The 21,950-nt window shown below is 44.0% G+C and overlaps 1 protein-coding gene and 1 pseudogene across 7 annotated transcripts in view; one reads left to right on the top strand and one right to left on the bottom strand.

Annotated features, from left to right (window-relative positions):
• The window catches only part of Sipa1l1 (signal induced proliferation associated 1 like 1), a 287,298-nt gene that overhangs the window by 211,082 nt on the left and 54,266 nt on the right, over positions 1 to 21,950 (top strand). For all 7 annotated transcript variants that reach the window (XM_057782143.1, XM_057782147.1, XM_057782150.1 and 4 more), the window contains 4 exons: positions 3,679 to 3,782; positions 6,482 to 6,639; positions 16,561 to 17,134; positions 17,674 to 17,948. In XM_057782143.1, the coding sequence (XP_057638126.1) occupies positions 3,679 to 3,782; positions 6,482 to 6,639; positions 16,561 to 17,134; positions 17,674 to 17,948 (1,111 nt within the window). The remainder of the gene's footprint in view (positions 1 to 3,678; positions 3,783 to 6,481; positions 6,640 to 16,560; positions 17,135 to 17,673; positions 17,949 to 21,950) is intronic.
• LOC130882687 (60S ribosomal protein L29-like) lies at positions 11,843 to 16,466 on the bottom strand (annotated as a pseudogene).

The raw sequence follows: 21,950 nt of genomic DNA, 5'->3' as shown, positions 1-21,950 counted from the left end.
TTAGCTGCTGAGTCATTTTGCTGGACTTAGAATTTAAATTCCATCCAAGACGTTTACTGAGGGTCTTATGGACTAGCTCTTTCTTGTACTTTATTTCACCTAACCCCCACAACAGGGAGAATCCCAAACAACAGAGAAATGACCACCTTATTAATGAGTGAAATACACCCCAGAGTCCAAAATGTCTCTCAGCCACACCATTGTTCTAGAAGAGCATGCCCAGTTCCCATTGTGCCTCCGCACACTGACTTCATCTCCAGATCCCGAGGGAAGGTTACATGCGTGTGAAATCTGACTTTAGTACAGAGATTTTAAACGAACAGCTACTTAACTATTGTGGTATTTCAAACTAGGTAAGAATTATAGCCATGTCCAGCACATCCTTATTCTTCCCACAGAGGAGCAAGCATTCAACCATGAGTCCATGGAGCCATTCTCTTTCAAGCCACCATGATGGATATTCATTTATTTACATATTGGGATACTGGGGCTTCACATTTCAGACAAGCACTCTCTCACCCAGTGACACCTCCACCCTCCATAGGTATTTGAAGCTAGACAGTTTCCAGAAGTCAAGTAAGCTTATGTCCCTGCCATCTACTTTGTCTTGACTTGCCATTAGCGTTCCAGGAAAAGTTGTTTGAATGCCTGGTCACTTTTTCAGAGTCACACATCCATTGTTGTCCAAGCCTCTGACTACTAAAAAGCCTGAGTTACATCAGCACTCAGGAGGTCAGTGGCATTGGCTGTGCCTGGAAACTGTTTCTGCAGACTTGAAGCTCCTTCAAGTGGAAATGCTGCTTGCTGACGGCCCTCTTCCCTACCCTCCCAAAGTGTGGCAGTGCGGTACTGCTTTGTTACGGTCTTATGCAGTGGACATTCTTATCAGCCCTTGTTTATTCCCTATCTTAGTATCATCTGCTTTGAATAATAGGAGTTTTATTTGAGATTTTGAGAAAAAATATATCTCCATGTGACCCAAACTCTCCTCTAAGTGAGATCCTCCCTTCTGAGTCTGCTGAGTTCTGGGATTATAGATGAACCCTTCTGTACCAGCTAATGGATCTCCTTTTTGTGACATAATTGTTGAGTGTGGCAGTGTTCATCACTGTGTGCAGCTCACAGATGGTGTGAGTTGGAGGTGGGTCATTTGGCTGTCTGATGACACGGAATGTCTAGGTGAATTTACTGCTTAAGAATCGAGCCCATCCAGCTGTGCTGCAGAGCTGCATTGGCTCTCATGGCCTCCTCTGCAAGTACATTTTCACGCAGCGATTTCTCACTCTGCATTCTCTGAGTTCTGATCTAAAACAACTCTGTTTCCATTTCCCAGATTGCCATCCTCTTAAGAACTTGGATGGTTTCTGACTCTCTAGACGCACAGCAAGAACACTGAGTTTTGTGTCTTGGTAGGTCTGCAAACGTTCTTTTCTCTCTGGCAGTGTTTGCATTTGTGCTGTGTTCCTATAATCGTGCACTTGTAACCTCAGGACTGAGGAGTCACTTTTTTCTGGGACAGGAAGTTCCCATTGTTTTGAACCTCTAACCTCTTGAAACCATTTTTAAACTGTCCAAAATATTAGCCATACTGTGGAATTTCTAAAGATGCCAAGAAAAGGGCTGGTCAGGCAGAATCCATTACAGAAAATAAAAAGTATTCAAAAAAAGAACGGCTAAAAGTAGAAAAACCAAAGTGTTGCCCATACAACTTTTCCTTTCTGGTATTCATGCCTAGACAGCGAATGCAGTTAGTAAATGCCAGTGGCAGTATATATTCTAATTCATTGATTTTGTTTAAAATCAGCTTGGAACACATCAGAGCTGCCACATTCACCTCAAAGTCTTGCAAGATATATGTAGCAGGTTGATTGGCAGATATTTATAGCAGGCGTCTAACTATATAGATTGAGTTCTTCATACTTAAGACCAGCCTTGAGCAGTTGAGAAAGACACTTCATTGTAATAATTGTCATTTTGGTGGCAGTCGTTAACATTTATGAGATTTTGTTTTCTTGAGTACTTACATGTTATGTATTTTGCAATTTTGAAAAGTCATCTTTGGTTTGTTTTATATTTAGCTTATTTCTTTGCATTTTTCATGAGCTTCAAAATGAAGATCCTCCAGTAAGCTCTAGCCTAAAGCTCCAGGCTCTAGATCATGTTTTTAAATCTGTCCATGAGTCTCATCATAGGCTGCTTGGAATAGTTTCTCTGCGCAGTGGAAACTCCTGCATCTGAGGGACCTAGACTCCTTTTGAGACTGGCTACCCACTGTGTAGCATCGCTGGTTGTGGTCTGGGAGTTTGCTTTTAAAGAGGCTCCCCCACTAATGCTTGTGTGCGGATTTTGACAACTGCTGCCTCTGATGCATGCCAGTGACTTTGTCTTGCTCTGTCTTTCACTAAAAACACACCAGGTGCCATTCCCTCAAGTGCAGTCAAGTCTTGTAGTCCTTAAAATTGTGGTTGGTGGCTCCAGCTTACCCAGAGTACATGCTCTTAGGTTCTCTGGGTGACCCATGAATCCAGGACCTCTGATTCTCAACAGTCCCTTTCAACTGACTATTTTTCTCTTATTATAGGTGTTTGTGGGCACACTGATTGGGAAATCGTTTGTATTTAGGCATTAGTGGTGGTTTTTTCTTAGGGTAAAGGAAAGTAACAGCATGCTTTCAAACCTTTAAAATTTGAGGGCCCTCCTGCAATCTTGCTGTCAAGTGTTAATCCCTTACTACTTTTGATTGAACTGGAAATACTAAGAAATAGGTTCTCAATATCCATGAAGATGAGTGGGAAATTTTTGTTTGTTTACTTTTACTGACCCTAGATTGAATTTAGCATTTCCCTCAGTTTTAAACACAGACAACCAGTCACCTGGTTTTATTGCCAACAGAAAACAGACATTTGATACTATATCTGCTGAGAGTAATATTACTTATGCTCATGACTGCTCCACTTAGCAATATCAGTGTAGCCCAGGGTGGCCATGAATTTGTGATGCTCCTGTCTCAACCTTTTGCGTACAAGGATTACAGGGGTACACCACCATTCCTGGCAATAACATATTTTAAATTATTTGATAGTTAACTTTTATTTTTATTTTTGCATGCATATTTATACATACATGCACTCATGTTTGTGTGTGTCTGAGTTTACATCTATGAATGAATGCAGGCATACCTGAATATAAATGTGTGAGAGTGTGGAGGCCAGAGGTTGACACTGGGCGTTCCCCTTGCTCACTTTCCACTTTATATATTGAGTCTGGGTCTTTTATTGACCCCAGAATTTGCTACTCTGCTTGCTCTGGTGATCCCCATCTCCTTGTTCTGAGTGCTAGAATCACAGCAGACCACCACTGGGAATCCTCTCACTTGTGGGTCAAGCATTTTATCTACTGAGCTCTGTTTTTAGCCCCAATTTGTTTGTTTGTTTGAGAATAGTTTATGCACTCATAAATATTCTAAGAAAGCATCTATTCTGAGAAAATATCCAGTCTATGGACTTCATAGGACTGCAGTAGAGAATGGAGTATTTAAAATGAGAGTAATAACACCCATCACAGGCCATTTCTGGACTCTTTACTTGCTGTCATTTTCAAGGTCGTCCTCTTAAGTGGATTACTTTTTCTGCTCCTATAGTCATCTCATTGGTTATGTGTTCTTTTCATTAACTATAGCTGACTCCACTGGAACCCACTCTCTGTACACAACATACAAAGACTATGAAATTATGTTTCATGTCTCCACCATGCTGCCGTACACACCTAACAACAAGCAACAGGTAAGAGATGCTCTTTCATCTGTGTTTCTACTTCCTGCATTTCCCCCAGAGGCCTAAGTGGCACGTTTATAAAATCTGCAGCCGGAATTTAGTGTTGCACCTGCCACAGCAGCAGGAAGCTTTGTGCTTTCTGGAAGCAAGGAATAACAAGTGAGCCGAAAACAAATGAAGAGACTCGAATTTGAGGTTAACAGCCAGCTGGAGAGCTTTGTGAATTAATCATTTGCTTTTCACACCGGGGATGGAGGTTTTCATGCAGTCTGAAGAGAAGTTGAAATCACAGTGATTGGATGACTCTGCAGGGTTGCAGAGGATCTGCACAAGCGGGTGAAGATTCTTCTCAAGAGGCCAGGGCTTAAAGCAGAAAAGTACTAATGTTTCGTCGATAATCCAAAGGGAATTGAGCACAACAGGAAGAAATGGCAGAGAAAGTGTCAGTGGGGTCCACAGCCATGTTCTTTCTTCATTAGGAAAGGAATAGAATCAATAATGCCAAGTGCAAGTGCATCAAGTCCTGCAGAGATCAGAGGCACAAAACCTAGTCACCAGGATGTGACAGATTGCCATGGAGGAAGTGGAAACTGTGTGGACAGTACTGGCAGTTACAATTTGGGAAAGTATTTCAAAATTAATGAGGCCAGACTGAACTGAGAAGAAGCCGGGAGCGAACAGTCTCTCCTTCCACACCGACTGCTGGCTGCTCCAGTCACTCCTGACTCTGCAGTGGGTGTGGATATTTTCTTACTTTCTCCGCTGTACTGCTGAATGAATCGGCGCTCCTTCACAGACACCAGCCCATCCCTCAGCTAACCTCTCCCTCAGTGCTTGGGGTCAATCACTAGCCTAAGAGACAGAACTTTGCCTTTCCCGAGTACAAAAGTACTCAAAAATAGGAAACAAAATGGTGAGTCAGCCGTAAATCTGCAGGAAGCCGTCTGAAGATGAGCTCTGACCTGGTCTGTGGACAGTGTGTGTACTTCTAGGTGGAAGTCACAGTCTAAGAAGGTAAACTCACTCTGACCAGTCGTCAGAACGTTAATGGATGACCTTTAATATGAGATTTGTCATAGTACCCGATTCAGTTCCAGCTTTAGCTGTTGACGTGCTGAGTGAGCTAACATTTCCGTGGGCAACTATAAACTGGTTTAACTTGGACAGGCAAAAATACTGCAGTTCCAGATTAAAATGGGAAAGTAATCTGTGCTGTTACACACTAAGAATTTTTCATTCTTTAGCTAATTAATTAGTTTCCTTCTATGTAAATAACCTTATACTTAGAAATATATTTTAAAAGCTTATTTTTTTAAAATAATTCACATGTATTTAAGCATAAATACAATTTTTTTACATTTAACATAAGACAAATGAATTTGAGTCCTTTATTAAAACATGGATTCCACGTAGCAAGACATACTGATGAATGGTTTTGCAGAAAAGATAATGACATCTATGTAGAAATAGAGAGGTGATTTTTTTTTTACCATGATCTTACTTTATTAATAAACCTTGTTATATTCTGAAGAGCAATCATTTCACATCAGGCTTTATTTTATAGTATCTGATGCTTAGAAATGAAGTAAACTGCTTTGCTGGAAGATAATTTGGAATGCTTTCAAATTCCTTAGGTTGAAAGTGTGCTTCCCAGGACTTGAGAATTGTCTCAGCAATTTGTTGCCTGGCCAGAGGATCTGGATGTAGTTCCCAACACCCCCTTGGGGACTTAGTGATCTCTAACTTCAGTTTCAGGAGATCCAAGACCCTCTGCTGGCCTCTGCAGGCATCAGGCATGGCTGTAGTGCACAGATACATGCAGACAGAACACTCACACCATAAAACAAAGTAATATGCATTTTGTTTTTGAAAGTGCATTTCTCTCCAGATTTCTAACTTAAATCTAAAAAGCTACTGTCCCCAACCAATCAGCCAGCACTAGGTTGTTGATTTTATGTGATTTACATGTTTCTATGTCCCTGGAGAATTTAAATAAAAAAGTAAGTTGTATAAGTTCAGGTTTGTGTGTAGCATAGTGCCATATTTGCTCTTTGCTCTTTGAAGAACTTCCATAAAGCAAGGATGAGAAGCACAAACCTCACATAGGATAATCACACCCTCTTAGAAGCCCCTCAGAAGGCACTGGACTGGCTTGAGGTTCCTGAATTTGACAACCATGACAGAATGTGTAATGCATAAATCAGAAGGTGGTCAGAAGGAACTCTCTGTAACCAGGATGCTGTTCAAACCTGAAACCTCACCTGCCTTTAAACTGCTACTTGTGGAGGAGTACTAATTTCTGTGTTCCCCACACGGGGCACAAACTTTCTACCAGGAGAACCCCTCCTCCTCATTTGCTGTAAAAGCATGATGTGATTGTGTTATAACTGCCCCAGCCATTCCTCGTCTCCAAAAATCTTCCCCAATGGCACGTTTCTTATCTGAGAACGGAACACAGTTGTTGCTATAGAAACTGAGGATTGGACGTGCCAGATATTAGTTAGATCTGTTTGAACGGCTGTATCCTTTATACAAATTTTTAGAATATTCATTTCCATCTTATTCCTTGGAGAGGATGCTAAGACAAGGCTAAAAAAGGCCTGCCCTGGTACAGGCTGATGTGGCACAGATGCCTTCGGTGTAGGGAATGGTGGAGGCTGTCTCCCAAGTGTCGGCACTTACGTTGGTGCTTGCTTGTTTTCTTGTAGCTCCTGAGGAAGCGGCACATTGGAAACGACATCGTGACAGTAGTTTTCCAAGAGCCTGGAGCGCAACCATTTAGCCCGAAAAACATCCGCTCTCACTTTCAGCATGTTTTTGTCATTGTCCGGGCTCACAACCCCTGCACAGAGAGTGTTTGTTACAGGTAGGCATCAAGCTGCAGTGGCTGAGTGGGTGGCGGGTGACGGCTGTGCACAGGGTCCACCCCCACCCCACCCCCAGCTCTGCTTTCTGAAGTACAGTGGGCAGTCTGTTACTTTGACTTTTTTATCTCCACATTGTGTGTGCAGTTGGCTGAATTCACATGATGATGTAACTGGTGGTGCTGGCATTCCTAGGCTTGTTGGTTAGACACCTGCCGTTTCCATTTGCACCTCCTCCTTAGGTGCCGTCCGTCATCCATGCCATCTGCTCACCAACTAGCTAATTACTCATACTACTAATTATGTATTTCTTTTGGCATGGCAAGAGCAGAGTGTTCATAATAAATAGAAGTTCGTTTTTTAAAAATTGTTACTATTAAAAAAGCCGTTTACTCTAACGTTTCTAAGCATGCTCTTAAGGCTTTTCTGTGTTCTATTAGACATTTGTTGTCGTTGTTTTAAGCACCCCAGGCATTTTCCACTTGCTGTCTACTGGGCTTGTGCAAAGGATTACATACTCAACAGCACTCAGAAGTGTGGCCCGTGAGCTGCCACACAATGCATTTTAAAGGAAGCTTTTGCTTTTAAGCCTTTGTCTAAATCAGCACCGTCCAGTGGAAACAGTGTAAGCCACATACTGATTTTATGTTTTTTTTTAACAGCCAGATTTTTAAATTTTGAGATTATAATTTAACAACATTTCTCCTCCTTCCTCCCTTCAAAGCCTCGTGCATCGCCGTCCATGCTCTACTTCAAATTCATGGCCTCATTTTTCACTAAATAGCCAGATTTTTTTTTTATTCTTTTTTAATTAAAATTTCCAACCGCTCCCCGTTTCCCATTTCCCTCCCCCTCCTCCCACACATTGCCCCCTCCCCCCACTCCCCTCCCCCATCCCCACTCCTCTTCTCCTCCCCCCAGTCCATTCCCCCTCCCTCTCGATACTGAAGAGCAGTCCAAATTCCCTGCCCTACAGGAAGACCAAGGTCCTCCCACTTCCATCCAGGCCCAGGAAGGTGAGCATCCAAACAGGCTAAGCTCCCACAAAGCCAGTTCATGTATTAGGATCGAAACCTAGTGCCATTGCCCTTGGCTTCTCATCAGCCTTCATTGTCCGCCATGTTCAGAGAGTCCCGTTTCAACCCATGCTTATTCAGTCCCAGTCCAGCTGGCCTTGGAGAGCTCCCAATAGATCAGTTCCACTGTCACAGTGGGTGGATGCACGCCTCGTGGTCCTGATTTCCTTGCTCATGTTCTCCCTCCTTCTGCTCCTCATTTGGACCTTAAGAGCTCAGACCGTTGCTCCAATTTGGGTCTCTGTCTCTCTCTCGATCTATCGCCAGATGAAAGTTCCTGTGCCATTCTTCTTGGCCTCTCGTCAGCTCTCATTGTCTGCCACATTCTGAGAGTTCGGTTTTATCCCATGTTTTTTCAGTAGCAGTCCAGCTGGCCTTGGTGAGCTCCCAATAGATCGGCCCCACTGTCTCAGTGGTTGGGTGCACCCCTCATGGTCCTGACTTCCTTGTTCATGTTCTCTCTCCTTCTGCTCCTCATTATAACCTTGGGAGCTCAGTCCGGTGCTCCAGTGTGGGTCTCTGGCTCTATCTCCATCCATCGCTAGATGAAGGTTCTATGGCGATATGCAAGATATTCATCAGTATGATTATAGGATAGGTTCATTTCAGGTTCCCTATCCTCAGGTGCCCCAATGAACTAACTGGGGACATTGCCCTGGGCATCTGGTAGCCATTCCAAGTTCAAGTCTCTTGCCAACCCTTAGGTGGCTCCCTTACCTAAGGTATGAGTTTCCCTGCTCCCCTATCCAACCTTCCTTTATCCCCAATCACCCCGATTCCCCCAGTTCGTGTGGAATATATACACATTAGAGTACTACTCTGTGGTAAAAAACAATGACTTCTCGAATTTTGCATGCAAATGGATGGAAATAGAAAATACGATCCTGAGTGAGGTAACCCAGACCCAAAAAGAAGAACATGGGATGTACTCACTCATAATTGGTTTCTAGCCATGGATAGGGGCCACTGAGTCTATAATTTGTGATCCTAAAGAAGCTAAACAAGAGGGTAAACCCAAGGAAAAACATATAGATATCCTCCCAGCTATGGGAAATAGACATGACTGATGGGCAAAAAATTGGAATCTTGGGGGTGGGGTGGGATGGGGATGAGGGGTGATGGGGAGAGAAAAGTGTGAAGGAGAGGATGAGGGGAACTGGCAGATTTTTTTTTTTAAGAAGTCATAGGTGAAAGTAATTTGACACTATTTTTGACCCAGTGTTTTATTTACTAAATATATCTTTTATTATTTCTACATAATAAATTATAATTTAAAATATTGATATTGATTATGACCCTACCCTTTTGTGATTGTTGTTTTTTTCTGAGACAAGGTCTCACTGTATACCTTGAAACTCTCTATGTAGATCAGGCTGGCCTTGAACTCACAGAGACCCCCTGCCTCCCTCTCCCCTGTGCTGGTTTAATGGGATTAAAGGTACGTCCCACTGTGCCCATCTGGTTGAGATCTTTCTTTGGACTAAATTAAGTGCCTTTTAGCTAGAACACACCTTGGGTAGGATACTAAATTTTCACTACATGACTTGATCTTCTTTAGGGATTCATAACACTTACAATTGAAAAATATAGTTACATATCCAGATTGTTCCAGAACATTTTGTAAAAGCTCTGTCTAAATCGAGTATCGGTTTTCAAATTTTTTATTAACTAAATTTTAATCTGATGCAGTGTTATCCATTCGTACTAGCCACATTTCCAGTGCTCAGTAGTTACTCTTAACTGTTAGACACCAGTGGACAGCTAGCTCTAAGAGGACAGGCGATCTGTCCACCACGTGCGTGCCTGGTGCCAGCAGAGGCTAGAAGAAGGCGTTGGATCCCCTGAAACTGGAGTTGTGGATGGTTGTAAACTGCTGTGTGGGTGCTGGGAATTGTGCCTGGGTCCTCTTGAAGAGTAACCACGCTCTTAAACACTGAGTCATCTCTCGAGCCCGTGGGAGCCCATCTTTTTAACCCAGTCACGTGATGCCCATGGGAATCTGTGCTGGGAATAGGACATCCTTTTTCTTGACACAAAATGGACATGCTTGGGATTTCCTCGCTGCTGGTCATTCCTGAATGCCTAACATGTTGTTCATCAGTGTGAATATTAAGCCATTTATAAATCCAAGAGAACATGTCAGTTTCTAATCTCACCAAAAGAAATCAGAAAATTTCTTTAGTGACCTCCTTTTTCTGCTGTGAACTTAGGGCATGGGATTGTTCTGTGTCCTTCTCATATAGGGTAGGCATGTTTTCCAGGTCACATGGGGTGTCGGGGTTTGCGTGAAGGCCTAGGACAAACAAGGTGCTCTCTGCTTACACAGTCGTTAGTGCTGGTGCAAAGGAGAAGAGGAGCTTATGTTCTCATGAAAGTAAATGTATCCTGAGGCAGAATGGGAACTCATGCTGATTTTACAGAGCCATGGCTCCTGGTGTGAGTTTTCGCTACACTCCAGCAGCCCCTCGGACTACTCGAAATTAAGATCTAGTGTTGTGCCTACATCACACAGAATCCCCAAACGAGACCATCACAGAACTGGTATCTGATGCAAACACACTGGGGTTTATTGAATACAAGCTAGCTTGAACCGTAATCCAACTCACCCATGCAGCAGGTGGGGAAAAACGGCCCTGAGCCCTCAGGGTAAGGAATTTTTATAGGGAAAAACTGCAGGCAGGGTGGCACGAGCCTTGGCAATTCATAATTGGGTAAAAGTATACAATCTTTGAATTCATTGGTTGGGGTATAGGGAAATTTCGAAACCAGTAGCTGTCAACAGACAAGAATTTCAAAACAGTAGTTAGTCAGATACCGACAAGGACGTTTGAAGCAAGCAGGTATTGTTTGGACATCCTGGTGGGTCACTCTGACCAGGGCTGACACGGTTTCTTGGGAATGTTTATGACTTTGCTGGGCTAGAGTCTCTCTCTCTCTCTCTCTCTCTCTCTCTCTCTCTCTCTCTCTCTCTCACACACACACACACACACACACACACAAACACACACAAAATTAGGCCCTGACTAACATGGAGTTCTTTCTCAAAATGGAGTTTGTTCTGCTCTTTCACTAGCCCTGTTAACTTAAACTAATCCAAGTGCTTCCCCCCCCCCCCCCCCCCCGCCAGGTTAGGTAAGACCCAGAGTCTTATGCAGGACAGTTCTCTAGTCAAATCCCAGCCCTCAGATTCCTTTGAACATTTAAGACCTCTTAGGCAAAGCTGTAGCTCAGTGGGAGGACACTTGTCTGTCACACATAAGGCACTGGGTTCCAGCCCCAGCACCACAGTCGATCAGTCCTTGCCCCAGCTTTTCCACTAGAAACATCTATTTGTTGTTTTGTGTTGCTTTGTTTAATTGACACCTCTTTGGTGTCTCGTCTGGAATAGGGAACCATTGCTTTATCAAGTGTCTTGCTGTAATGATTTGGAGGACAGGGTCAGTATAAGAATAATTTATAAGGATATTTAACCCAGAAAATGGGATTTAGCTTAGTGTGTGTTTTAAAACACAGATGTATGGAATTCAGCAGGAAGTAGAGGAGCCGGTTCAGGAGTATAAGATATAAACTGCTTATATCTGTTTCTATAGTCCTGAGCCTACCATCTGTGTACCAGAGAAAACAAAATTTCCTGCCGTGGGTCCAGAGCATGAATACTGAAGTTTACCCTCTGGTTGATCAGAGTTGTATCATTACAGTGAGCTTAAATGTCTGGGCCCAGCTGATAGGTCAGATTAGAAATGACAAACCAAAAAGACAAAGGGGCTTTATTAAAGTAAAAATGAACTGAGAACCATCAGTATGTGGTTATTGTTAGAGAAGGTATAGAAAAGCCATACACATCAAAGGTACAGACAGAGTCAATAAGCAGCAGCCTGGGGTCGTCTGATTTGAGGGCACCCGTGGAGCTTCACCATTTCCAGTAAAGAATCAGTGGATCTAGCATTGACCATCAAAGGCCACAAACGCGCGCGCGCAAGAGAGAGAGAGAGAGAGAGAGAGAGCGAGAGAGAGAGAGAGAGAGAGAGAGAGAGAGAGAGAGAGAGAGAGAGAGAGAATAATGGCAGAGTGCCACCCCATCCTCACCCCTTTTTCCCAGATTAAATTTGACTGTGATGAAGCCTTTTAGTTAAGGCACTTTAGAGGAAATACCGATGACCAAGGAGCATTTGTATACTCGACAGGAGTCACTCTGAGCAACCAGCAGCCCAGTTTCTTCAGAAGATGCATTGCAGGAAAGTAAAGCATGGAGAAGTAGACAAGACCCTATGGGATGAAAAATTAGTAATTTCAGGATAACATGCATAAGGCCCCAGGTTCAGTCTCTAACATTGTCCCTCCCAAATAATTAATTGCTATGTGTGGATCATATAGAGACCATATTCTACACATACTCACACACCTTTGGTGAATCTGGCTTTGTTTTCCTCTGGGAGGGCACCCTGGGCCTCCCTAGAGCTACAGAACCTTTACTGCATCTGGCCCTGCTGTCTCTAGCAGAGAACTCCATCCTCAAGTGGCCAAGAGCCTTGGCATGCTGGAGCTCCATGAGCATTGCTGGGGAAGTGGCCCTTGTTGGAATCCTGGACGGAGGAGCTGCACATGAGTGTGTTCGTGTCCTGGGTCCACATCTGCTGTTTGCAAGTTCCTCCAACATTGTTCTTTCTGACTAGCTCCTAGAAGGGACTGCCTCTGCCTCTGGTGTCTTGTGTTATGCTGTTCTATTTCTGTTCCTGCCGCAGTGGGAACTGAACCCTGAGACCTGGCACATGCTGTGCAAGAACTGTACCCCTGAGCAGTATCCCTAGGCCTCTTCTCAGTTTTGTTTTTAACAGATCTTGCCCCACGTTTATTTGTAAGCATAGGGTACTGATCATCTGCAAATAGTGTGTAGGTGTTCACACCAGTCCATCGGTCTTCACACTGGCAGAGGGGAGCCTTCTGTGGAGCCTTCACAGGGGCCTGGGCATTTTTGGGAACCTGAGCTGTAGCTGAACCTTGGGTTTTGGTTGGCAGAGTCTGTGACCTTCAGCCATGTAACTTCTAATCCACTTCCTAAGCTTGGGGTGAACCATGAAAGAGAAATGGCTGGGTTTGCAGCTGGGGCGCTTTGGCATCTTGGTCTTCACAGAGGCCTCCATGGCCTCTACACATGTACTCAAGGCCTTCACATTGTTGGCCTGCATCTTCTTCAGGCCTTTCTTGTTGTGCTTCTTGGCACAAGTTCCTTCGAAACTTGGGGTCGCCCCCCCTTAAGAGATTCGTATCTTTGTGACCAGGTTTCCTGGTGCCATTTCTGTGCCATTGTTAGGATTATTTGTGTGTGGTGTTGTTCGTGGCTCCCAAAGCCCTTCTTTTCTGAGTTGCCAAGCTTACACCACCACACCAGAAATTAAGACCTGGCTTAATTTTTTTTCCAATTTGAGGTTGAAATCAATTGTTTATTGCTATTTATGCTTCCAACATTGAAGTCCCTTCTTTTTGCTTTTGTTCTTTTAGTTACCAGGTTTTTGTTTTGTTTTGAACATTTATTTATATATTTGTTGATTGGGGAGGAGCATTGCTGTGGCAAATGTGTAGAAGTCAGAAGACAACGTACAGACATAGGTTCTTCTTTCCCTAGCGTGGGTCCAACTTGGTGTTAAGTGTCTTTTCCCCATGAGCCATCTCACTCTCTCTGCTCCAACCCCTTTAAGGTAGTCATGTAGCCTGTTGTAGCCCTAACCTCCTATGTAGTCAAAGATGATCTTAAACTGCTGATATTCCTTTCTCTCAAGTTCTGGGATTCACCGTGCCTGGTTCTAAAGTTCCAGGGTCTTACTCTCCTCTGTTTGCATAAGACTTCGATTCATCTATTTGCCAAATTGCTGTTGTGTACCAAGATGGACTACTTCGTCCAAGGTCTTTGATGCTAGTGAATGTTAATGGTTCAGACCAAGTAGATGCAGCCTGCTGGGGGTCTCTTAGACCAGGAGGTTTGTGTAGATGATCCCATTCAACAGGTACCAAAGGGAGAGAGGGTAAGTTTGGAATTTTTTCCTGAAGGTGAGGGTGGAGTGGACAAGGTTCTATCGTTGGTGCTCAGAGCCTGACTCCAGCCTTGGCACTCTCCACCAGCAACGTAGACTGTTGTGATTTCCCACGAGGTAAGGATTCTCACCCACTGTTCTTGGAGATAAACATTGAGCATGTTTTGGGTCTCCCTGTTGTTTTCAAGGACGTCGGAGAGTGTATCTGTAGATTAAAATTGATATACATTTTCCTTGGTAGAAAGTAAAACTGAAGTCAGCTTTGAGGTGAAGCTCACTAATTTATGGAAGTTTGAGGGCCAGTGACCTCTGTAAAGTCCCCCTCAGTGCTGACTTTCCGTGATTGCTTCTGCCTCTAAGCTTAGCTTGTCCTGTAACCAACCTGGGCAGTGGGTTCCATCTCTCCATGCTGCCAGGTGAGCAGACTTAAAAAGGGTGGATCATTGCCAAGATACAGCGCTGTAAGGTAAGTTTGGCTGACAAGAGACCCTGTGGAATCCACCTCAAAAAAACAAGAACCATTTGTAATTAATCTCAAGTACCTATATTTAGAAATATTCTAGGCAGACTCCTTTTTTAATTGAGGTAAAGTATTCTAATTAGCTTAAACGAGACCTTACTACAGTGGGTTTAGTGTCTGTGGCATCTATGTCAGTGAGCCTCTTAACCTTGTAAGACCGTGAAAGTTAGTTCGTCTAAGACTGTTGGAAAGGCGCCTTCTAAGCTACCATCTTCCTCACCGCCTTCCTGAGGATCCTGTTTCTAATATTGCAGCCCTGATTACTGTCTGTATCACTCACGCCCATCTGTGGTGAATCACAGATAATTGCATGGCAAAGACTCTGTTCTCTCCCTCACAGTTCGTTCTAGAAGCTTCTAATTATTGGTAGGTTGCCAGGGTATATTTGTCTAAAGTTCTGTCATTTAATAAATAGATCTCTATATTCTTGTGGGCTCAGGGGCAAGTAGCCGCGCTCACGATCACACCCCTGCTGAGTGTGTACCTCTCTTTAGTTAAAATAAAAGCACAGATGTTTCCTGAGGAAGAGTAATGCTCTGAGGAAAATGAACAAGAACAGAAATTGCTAATTTTAAAATGAAAGATATTAAATATTTCTGGGTTCTCACAGGATTCCTTGTAGAGAATCTACCAAATCTGGATTCCAGCATTTTCTGCTCAGCTTCATAAGAGGGGGAGCTAACATGATCCAATGAACACAGCCATCAGCATTCAAGCCAGACCGTTCACATTGTCAAGAAAAACTGCCTATGTAATAGTGTGTAATTAGGCCCCAATGCATGCACAGGGGAGTCTGAGGCTTTGCTTCTGCAGTTAAACACAGGTATTGGCTGATACCTCCCTTTGTCATGAGGGAGACCGGTAGTCTGTCTTAAAGACAAACTTGTGAAAGCATAGCTTCTGTCCAAGGCATCTCCTGACACTGTAGCTTTTCCATTTCACCAAAGTATAATTTCTAAGTATAAATTCTTTACTTGTAGATTTGCCTATCCCATTTCTGTAAGATACAGAAATTTTTCTAAAGGTATTTGAATATCTGACAGTGAGACTCCCTACGCCATTGGTGTGTGGGTGGGATGAGACAGAGTCTCATTCTCTAGGCTGTTATGAAGCTCACTGTGATCCCAGGATAGCCTCAAACTCAGAGTAATCCTCTTGCCTCAGCTCCGGGTGCTGGTTATAGGTGTGAGTCTGACGAGACTTTAAAGAAAATGTGAGATAGAATTCCTCGGCTCACTTTGGAAGCACGCTCTGGAATGTGTTCTTTCTCTTGAGAATTCTGATAAAATGTTTTACAGTCCACAGTTTCATGGCTGACTCAATTTTAAGTCATGTGGAAAGTGCGATCATCAATTTTAGCCCTGTCAAACTTGACTGAGGGTATCATATGTGATTTTAAAAACTGATATAAGGCATACAGCCTCTCTGTTTCTACCCAACTTTTGTTATTTTAGGAAAATTTTAATAATTTTCTTTTTGAGATTAAAATTAGTAGATCAGCACAGGTGTTTATGACAATTTTTCATGAGCCTAATTTTCAGCTGTGTATATAGAAGGAATGATGGGAACAAGTTCTCTAAGGTCAGTCTGACTTAAACAGAGAAAGGGAAGTGTGTTGCTTAAAGAATCACAGACTGAAAGCAGAACATTTGGGCCAAAGAATAGCGCAATTCTCTAAAAATCAAAATTACTATTGATAGGTGATTTTAAAGTTACATTTTTAATCTGGTCTCATGGTGGCTCACACATGGCCAACATATAATATTTGGTTTTATTATTAGAAATAGAAATGAGAAATCACTCACTTCTCATGTTATGTATGAACTGTATCTTGCCTGCAGGCTTCAAGTCTCAAGTGGAGAATACCTTTGTGTTCTGACAGAATTTCTGTCTGAAAGGTTGTGTGATTATCACAACCTACACTGGAATAGTCTGTAGGTATTTAAAATAGCTTTTATTCTCTTATGTGGAGCATTAAGTTTTAACTTCTAATCTTTTAGATAGAAAGGGTTTGCCTGAGAAAAAACTTAGGTTCTTTAAAGCTTGAATGAAATAGTTCACTCATAAAGCAGAAATCCGTGTTCTTTCTTGTACAAAATGAGGAATAGTTTTGTCTTTAGCATATACTTCTCCCTTTCCTCAGTGCTGGGGATCAATCCCAGGGCCTTGCACATGCTAGACTGGTGCTTTACGCTGAGGCTCATCCCCGTCCTTGTCACAGCGCGTTTTCTCCCCTCCTAGTAGAAGACTGACATGCTGACACGCGTCTCCTCTTTTGTTCTCTGCTCTGTCTCTCAGCGTGGCCGTCACTAGGTCCAGAGATGTGCCTTCTTTTGGACCTCCCATCCCTAAAGGGGTCACTTTCCCCAAGTCAAATGTGTTCAGGGACTTCCTTTTGGCCAAAGTGATCAATGCAGAAAATGCTGCTCACAAATCAGAGAAGTTTCGGGCCATGGCCACAAGGACCCGCCAGGAATACCTGAAAGATCTGGCAGAAAAGAATGTCACCAACACACCTATTGACCCTTCTGGCAAGTTTCCATTCATTTCTCTGGCCTCCAAGAAGAAGGAAAAGTCTAAACCTTACCCGGGAGCTGAGCTCAGTAGCATGGGGGCCATCGTGTGGGCCGTCCGGGCCAAAGACTACAACAAGGCCATGGAATTCGACTGCCTCCTCGGGATCTCCAACGAGTTCATCGTCCTCATCGAGCAGGAAACAAAAAGCGTGGCTTTCAACTGCTCCTGCAGAGATGTGATAGGGTGGACGTCCAGTGACACCAGCCTCAAAGTCTTCTATGAGCGGGGAGAGTGTGTTTCGGTGGAGAGCTTCATTAGCAGTGAAGATATTAAAGAAATTGTCAAAAGGCTGCAGGTGAGACTTTCCTTCTTCTGTTTCAATTCTCATTCCTAAAGTTTCTGGGCACTAAAGCCAGGGCACAGAGCCTTGCGTGGCATCATTGGCTACTCTGGCAATTCCCCTGATCATGTGGAAGCGACACTGTCCATCTGACGCTCGTGCATTCTGTCGTTTGTTGAGAACAGTAGCAGCCTCGGGAGGGAGGACATGATGGCGGGGCTCTCCCTGCACTGGTGGCTAGTGTTGTTTCTGTATCTGCCACCTTGGATTTTTTTTTTTTTAAATGGATAGTTGAATGCAGAATATAGGTTCTCTTTGCTACCAACTCTCTGTGGGTCTCTCTGAAGTTTCCCTGTAACTTTAGGAAAGCCATTGAACCCCTTTGGAGCAACCAATGTGTTGCTTTTGCTACCAAATAGAGATTAGTGAAGGGGAATAGCTAGCCTGCCCTTCGGCTGGCTACAGGCTGTTCAAGGATAACCCAAGGCAGCGTTGTTCCAGTTCTGGTCTAACTTTCAACTCTTAACTCCAGTCCCTCTCATTTCCTTGTCTAGTTTGTTTCCAAAGGTTGTGAATCAGTGGAAATGACTCTGCGGAGAAACGGGCTCGGACAGCTTGGCTTCCATGTTAACTATGAGGGCATCGTGGCAGATGTAGAGCCCTATGGCTATGCCTGGCAAGCAGGTCTGAGGCAGGGCAGCCGCCTGGTGGAGATCTGCAAGGTGGCGGTGGCCACCCTGAGCCATGAGCAGATGATCGACCTCTTGAGAACATCCGTCACAGTGAAAGTTGTCATCATCCCTCCCCATGACGACTGCACCCCCCGGAGGTAAGTCTGAGTTGGCAGCTGAGGTTGGGTTACTATACCACATAGGACATACATCTCATGATAGGTATGGTTACCAGAGAGAACTTGACCTCCTGTGAGGCTGACAGTTTCTACATGGTAACTCTAGCACCGCATGCAGCTCCGTCTCAGCTTGTGGCGGCAGCAGCTAGAGTGACTAGCTGGTGCCAGTCTAGGACCTGCATCTCTGCGCTACTGAAGTTGCTGCTCCAGACAGAAATGTCCACAACACTATCCTTGGCATCTTCACCGCAGTCAGTAAACACAGAGCACATCACATCTCGGCCTGTGAGAATTTTTCTTTCATGCTCCACGGTTGTCATACTGTCCTTGCTCCCATTTATGCCCATGCTGTCCTAAGCTCAGCTGTTGTTTTAAACCCTGCTCTCTGGTCCTAGACAGCTGAGCTCAGCTTCTAGGCTCTTTCCTGACAGAATCTCTGGGGCCAGGAATGGGCTTTGGGTGAGTCTGCCCTACACTTGATGCTTTAGCAGCTTGTCTGTAGTCTTCTCCTAGAGGGAGGACCCGGGAACTCTTGCCTGATCCACTCCTGCCAAGCCAGCAACACTATCCAAAACTTCACTTCTTTGCTTCTGGGGAAGTTGCTTGATGGGATAAATTTAATCAGCTCCTTTTTCTCCTTTAGACTTACAGATGCTATTTTTGTTCATTTAAAAACATGATCTGTTATTTATTTTTAGCCACTATTTTCTACGAATTTCTCTTAAGATTTAGTAGTTAATTCTTAGTCCATATGAAGCCAAAATATAAGCCAGGTGTGATAGTGCACACCTTTAATGCCAGCACTTGGGAGTCAGAAGCAGGTGAATCTCTGAGTTTGAGGCCAGCCTGGTCTACAAAGCAAGTTCTAGGACAGCTAGGGCTGTTACACAGAGAAACCTTGTCCCAAACAAAAAGCAAAAGCATAGATAGATAGGTAGGTAGGTAGGTAGGTAGGTAGGTAGGTAGGTAGATAGATAGATAGATAGATAGATAGATAGATAGCAAAATAAATAAAAAGGCAAAATGTTGCAGAGAGCCATTTGTTTGTTTCCCGGCTGCTCAGCAGCTCAGACTTGAAATAATCACACAAAAACTGTATTATTTAAATCACTGCTTGGCCCTAGCTCTAGCTTCTTATTGGCTAGCTCTTACATTTTAATTTAACCGATCTCCATTAATCTTTGTAAGGCCTTGTGGCAGTGGCTTACTGGCAAAGTTTTATCTGTGTGTGGTGGGGCTACATGGCTTCTCGAAACTCCACCTTCCTTCTCCCAGCATTCAGTTTAATTTTCCCCGCCTACCTCCATTTCCTGCACAGGCCCAAGACAGTTTCTTTATTAACCAATTGTGTTCACAGCATACAGAGGGGAATCCCACATCAGCAAAACCTAGTTCTTATTTTCCTCCTAAAGTGACCATCCCATGTGTGAGTTCTGGGTTATTTGTGCTCCTTAAAGACTAAGTGGACTTCAGTTAAAATCAGTCTTTGCTCAGAATAGCTTTTCTTTTTTTTTTTAATTTTTAAAAAAATTTTTTATATATCAAAAATGTGGAAAGAATAGCTTTTCTTTATGATAAGCTTACCACTTATCAGGTAGGTGGCCAGGGGATTGTATGCCTGTATCAACATATAATGGAGTCCTTTAGTCTGAACAGTTAAGAAGCAGTGTCTCCTAGATACCTGAGTGTTTCCAAGAAACCAAACTATGTATCTGCACAACTTGTTAGTTTAGCAAATCTGAGGTGTTGGGAGCGGGGCTCTAAAACCACCCTGCCTGCATTCCCTGTCCTGAACAGCACCGTCTGCTGACCTGGCACAACACGACCCATGGTGGCTCAGAGAGCAGTCGGGCTCTTAACCTAGAAGGTCTCTAGTGCCCTGCACTGCTGTGCTGCCCATTAGTCTCCCTAGAAGGAGACGGTGTGTACAAGCAGGACACCAAGCTCCTGGTTCCCAGACACAGCGGTTCTGCTCCTGTTTCTAAGCTCCAGGTTTGATTGGGGAACAGTTGATGTGAGGGTGGGCAGAATGGAGCTGCCTCACTGCCACCAAAACTGAGTAATTGTCACTAAGGAGATGGGCCTGTAGTGAGGATTGGCTTACTGGCAGTGCCCGTCTAGACTGGGCATATCTTCCTTGGAGTGTTAGGAAATATCATTGGCTAAATTTTTACTTCATTGTTCCAGGCCTTAGGAAATAAAAACACTGTAACATGGATTAATACATTCAATTCTTTTAGCACTCCTATGAATATTATTCATGTTTTTAAGAAACCAAGTAGAGCCAGTGTGATCGCTCATTGAGTCAAATCACTTTGCACCTAGTCTGATGACCTGAGGTTGATCCCTGGGTCCCACATGATGGAAAGCAATTCATTCCACATTGACATACATGCATAGTAGCACACTCCCACAGTACACACACACACACACACACACACACACACATTCTTGCATAAATAAATGATAATCTTAAAAAAAAAACGAGGGAACTTCTCAGGCTCCTCTGACATCAGAGTCCAGGGTGTAATCACTCCTCTATAGTTTGGCACAGAGCCTTGCCCTGCACATCAGTTTAAGTCATGGATGTCCTGGTAAATGTGTGTAGTTCCTGGTTTGTGGTGTCACTTCTCCCACTGGACCCTTGGAAACTACCACCAAGACATCTGTAAAGGCAGAGTTGGGCCAGATGGGACAGTGTGTTCTGAAATCAGTGCAGGACTCCCACATACCTGAGTGAAGGAGACACATCTGTCTTCCACTGGAAGACACACACACCATCCTTTTGAAGCTCACACAGCTGCCCACACACGTCAGGTGCTGAGCCAGGAAGCTGGGTGAAGGTTAAGTGCTAAGCCGTAGCCCTCACCACCCCTTCTGTGCAGGTGGGGAATTGTGCACTGTGCAGATGCCTTCAGAGACCTGGAAAGCTGTTCGCTTCCGCAGAGTGGCTTCAAAGGGAACAGCTGAAGCATTAACACCTTGCTGTGGTCTCTTCTCCTCCGCTCTTCACACTCCCACTGTGGTTTGCTAGCAGCTAATCACTCTGTTCTTTAACTAGTCATTCTTCTCCTCTTTGTCAGCCTTCCCTTTAGGCGGCTCTGGGGTGATATAGGACAGTTTGGTTCGTGCAGTTGCCAGGACCTTGAAAACATCATAGGTAGCCAGGCAGTGACTGTGTGTCAGGCAGACCTTGGGTATGTGTGCACACTGACATTGAAAGGGCAGTTTTTAAAAATGGCTCAATGTCCTTATGGCTCCTTCATCTTCTAATATGCTGATGAGGCGAATGGAAGGTGTGGTGCTGCCCACACAGTAACCAGACAGCCAAGAGCACAGCACAGTGAGAACAATTCTGAGGGCCTGTCAGAGACCCTTCCTGAGTGTCCTCACCCATCCCCCTCTCCCACTGATGAAAAGGTCCCTCACCTCTATCACATCTCCAGTGTCTGTGCCCCCTGGGACTCCAGCTTGTCCACTTGATAAGAGGCCTGGCTGGCTAGCGGGTGAGATGAGGCGCTCTGGGTGCAGCAGCTTTATTCTGCAGGGTGCTACTCTGCAATCAGGGGCCATTCAAGAGCTAAAAACAGTTACAGAAAAAGACCAAATTAACTTCAGTACTATTATTTTTCTTGTTGGGGATTTGGATGTCAAGTTATCTTTTAAATAGTGTTTTAAATAATGTTGCAAAGTATTTTCTTGCTTTGAAAGTGGGAGCATGCTGCCTTTGAGCTAAAACTCATCTGCTCCAAATCTCATTCTCTAGATGAGGTTCCACTGAAAGGAGTGGTGTGTGTCTCTGGAGCCGAAGTCACAGCTTCTAGGGACCACACTGTTCACAAACCTTAGGCTTTTTTAAAGTAGGTTTCAGTTGGCTCTTTGGTGACATTTAGCCCTGAACGGTGATGCCTGCTGACAGCTCCCATTGGGTTTTCAGAAGATGCTGGCTGTTTCTTTTTGTCATAGGCTAGACTTTGAGTG

The sequence above is a fragment of the Chionomys nivalis genome, chromosome 10 (genome assembly GCF_950005125.1).
Source record: "Chionomys nivalis chromosome 10, mChiNiv1.1, whole genome shotgun sequence".
Lineage (NCBI taxonomy): Eukaryota > Metazoa > Chordata > Mammalia > Rodentia > Cricetidae > Chionomys > Chionomys nivalis.
Note: the sequence above shows the minus strand (reverse complement) of the source record. Positions and strands in the feature narration are given on the sequence as shown.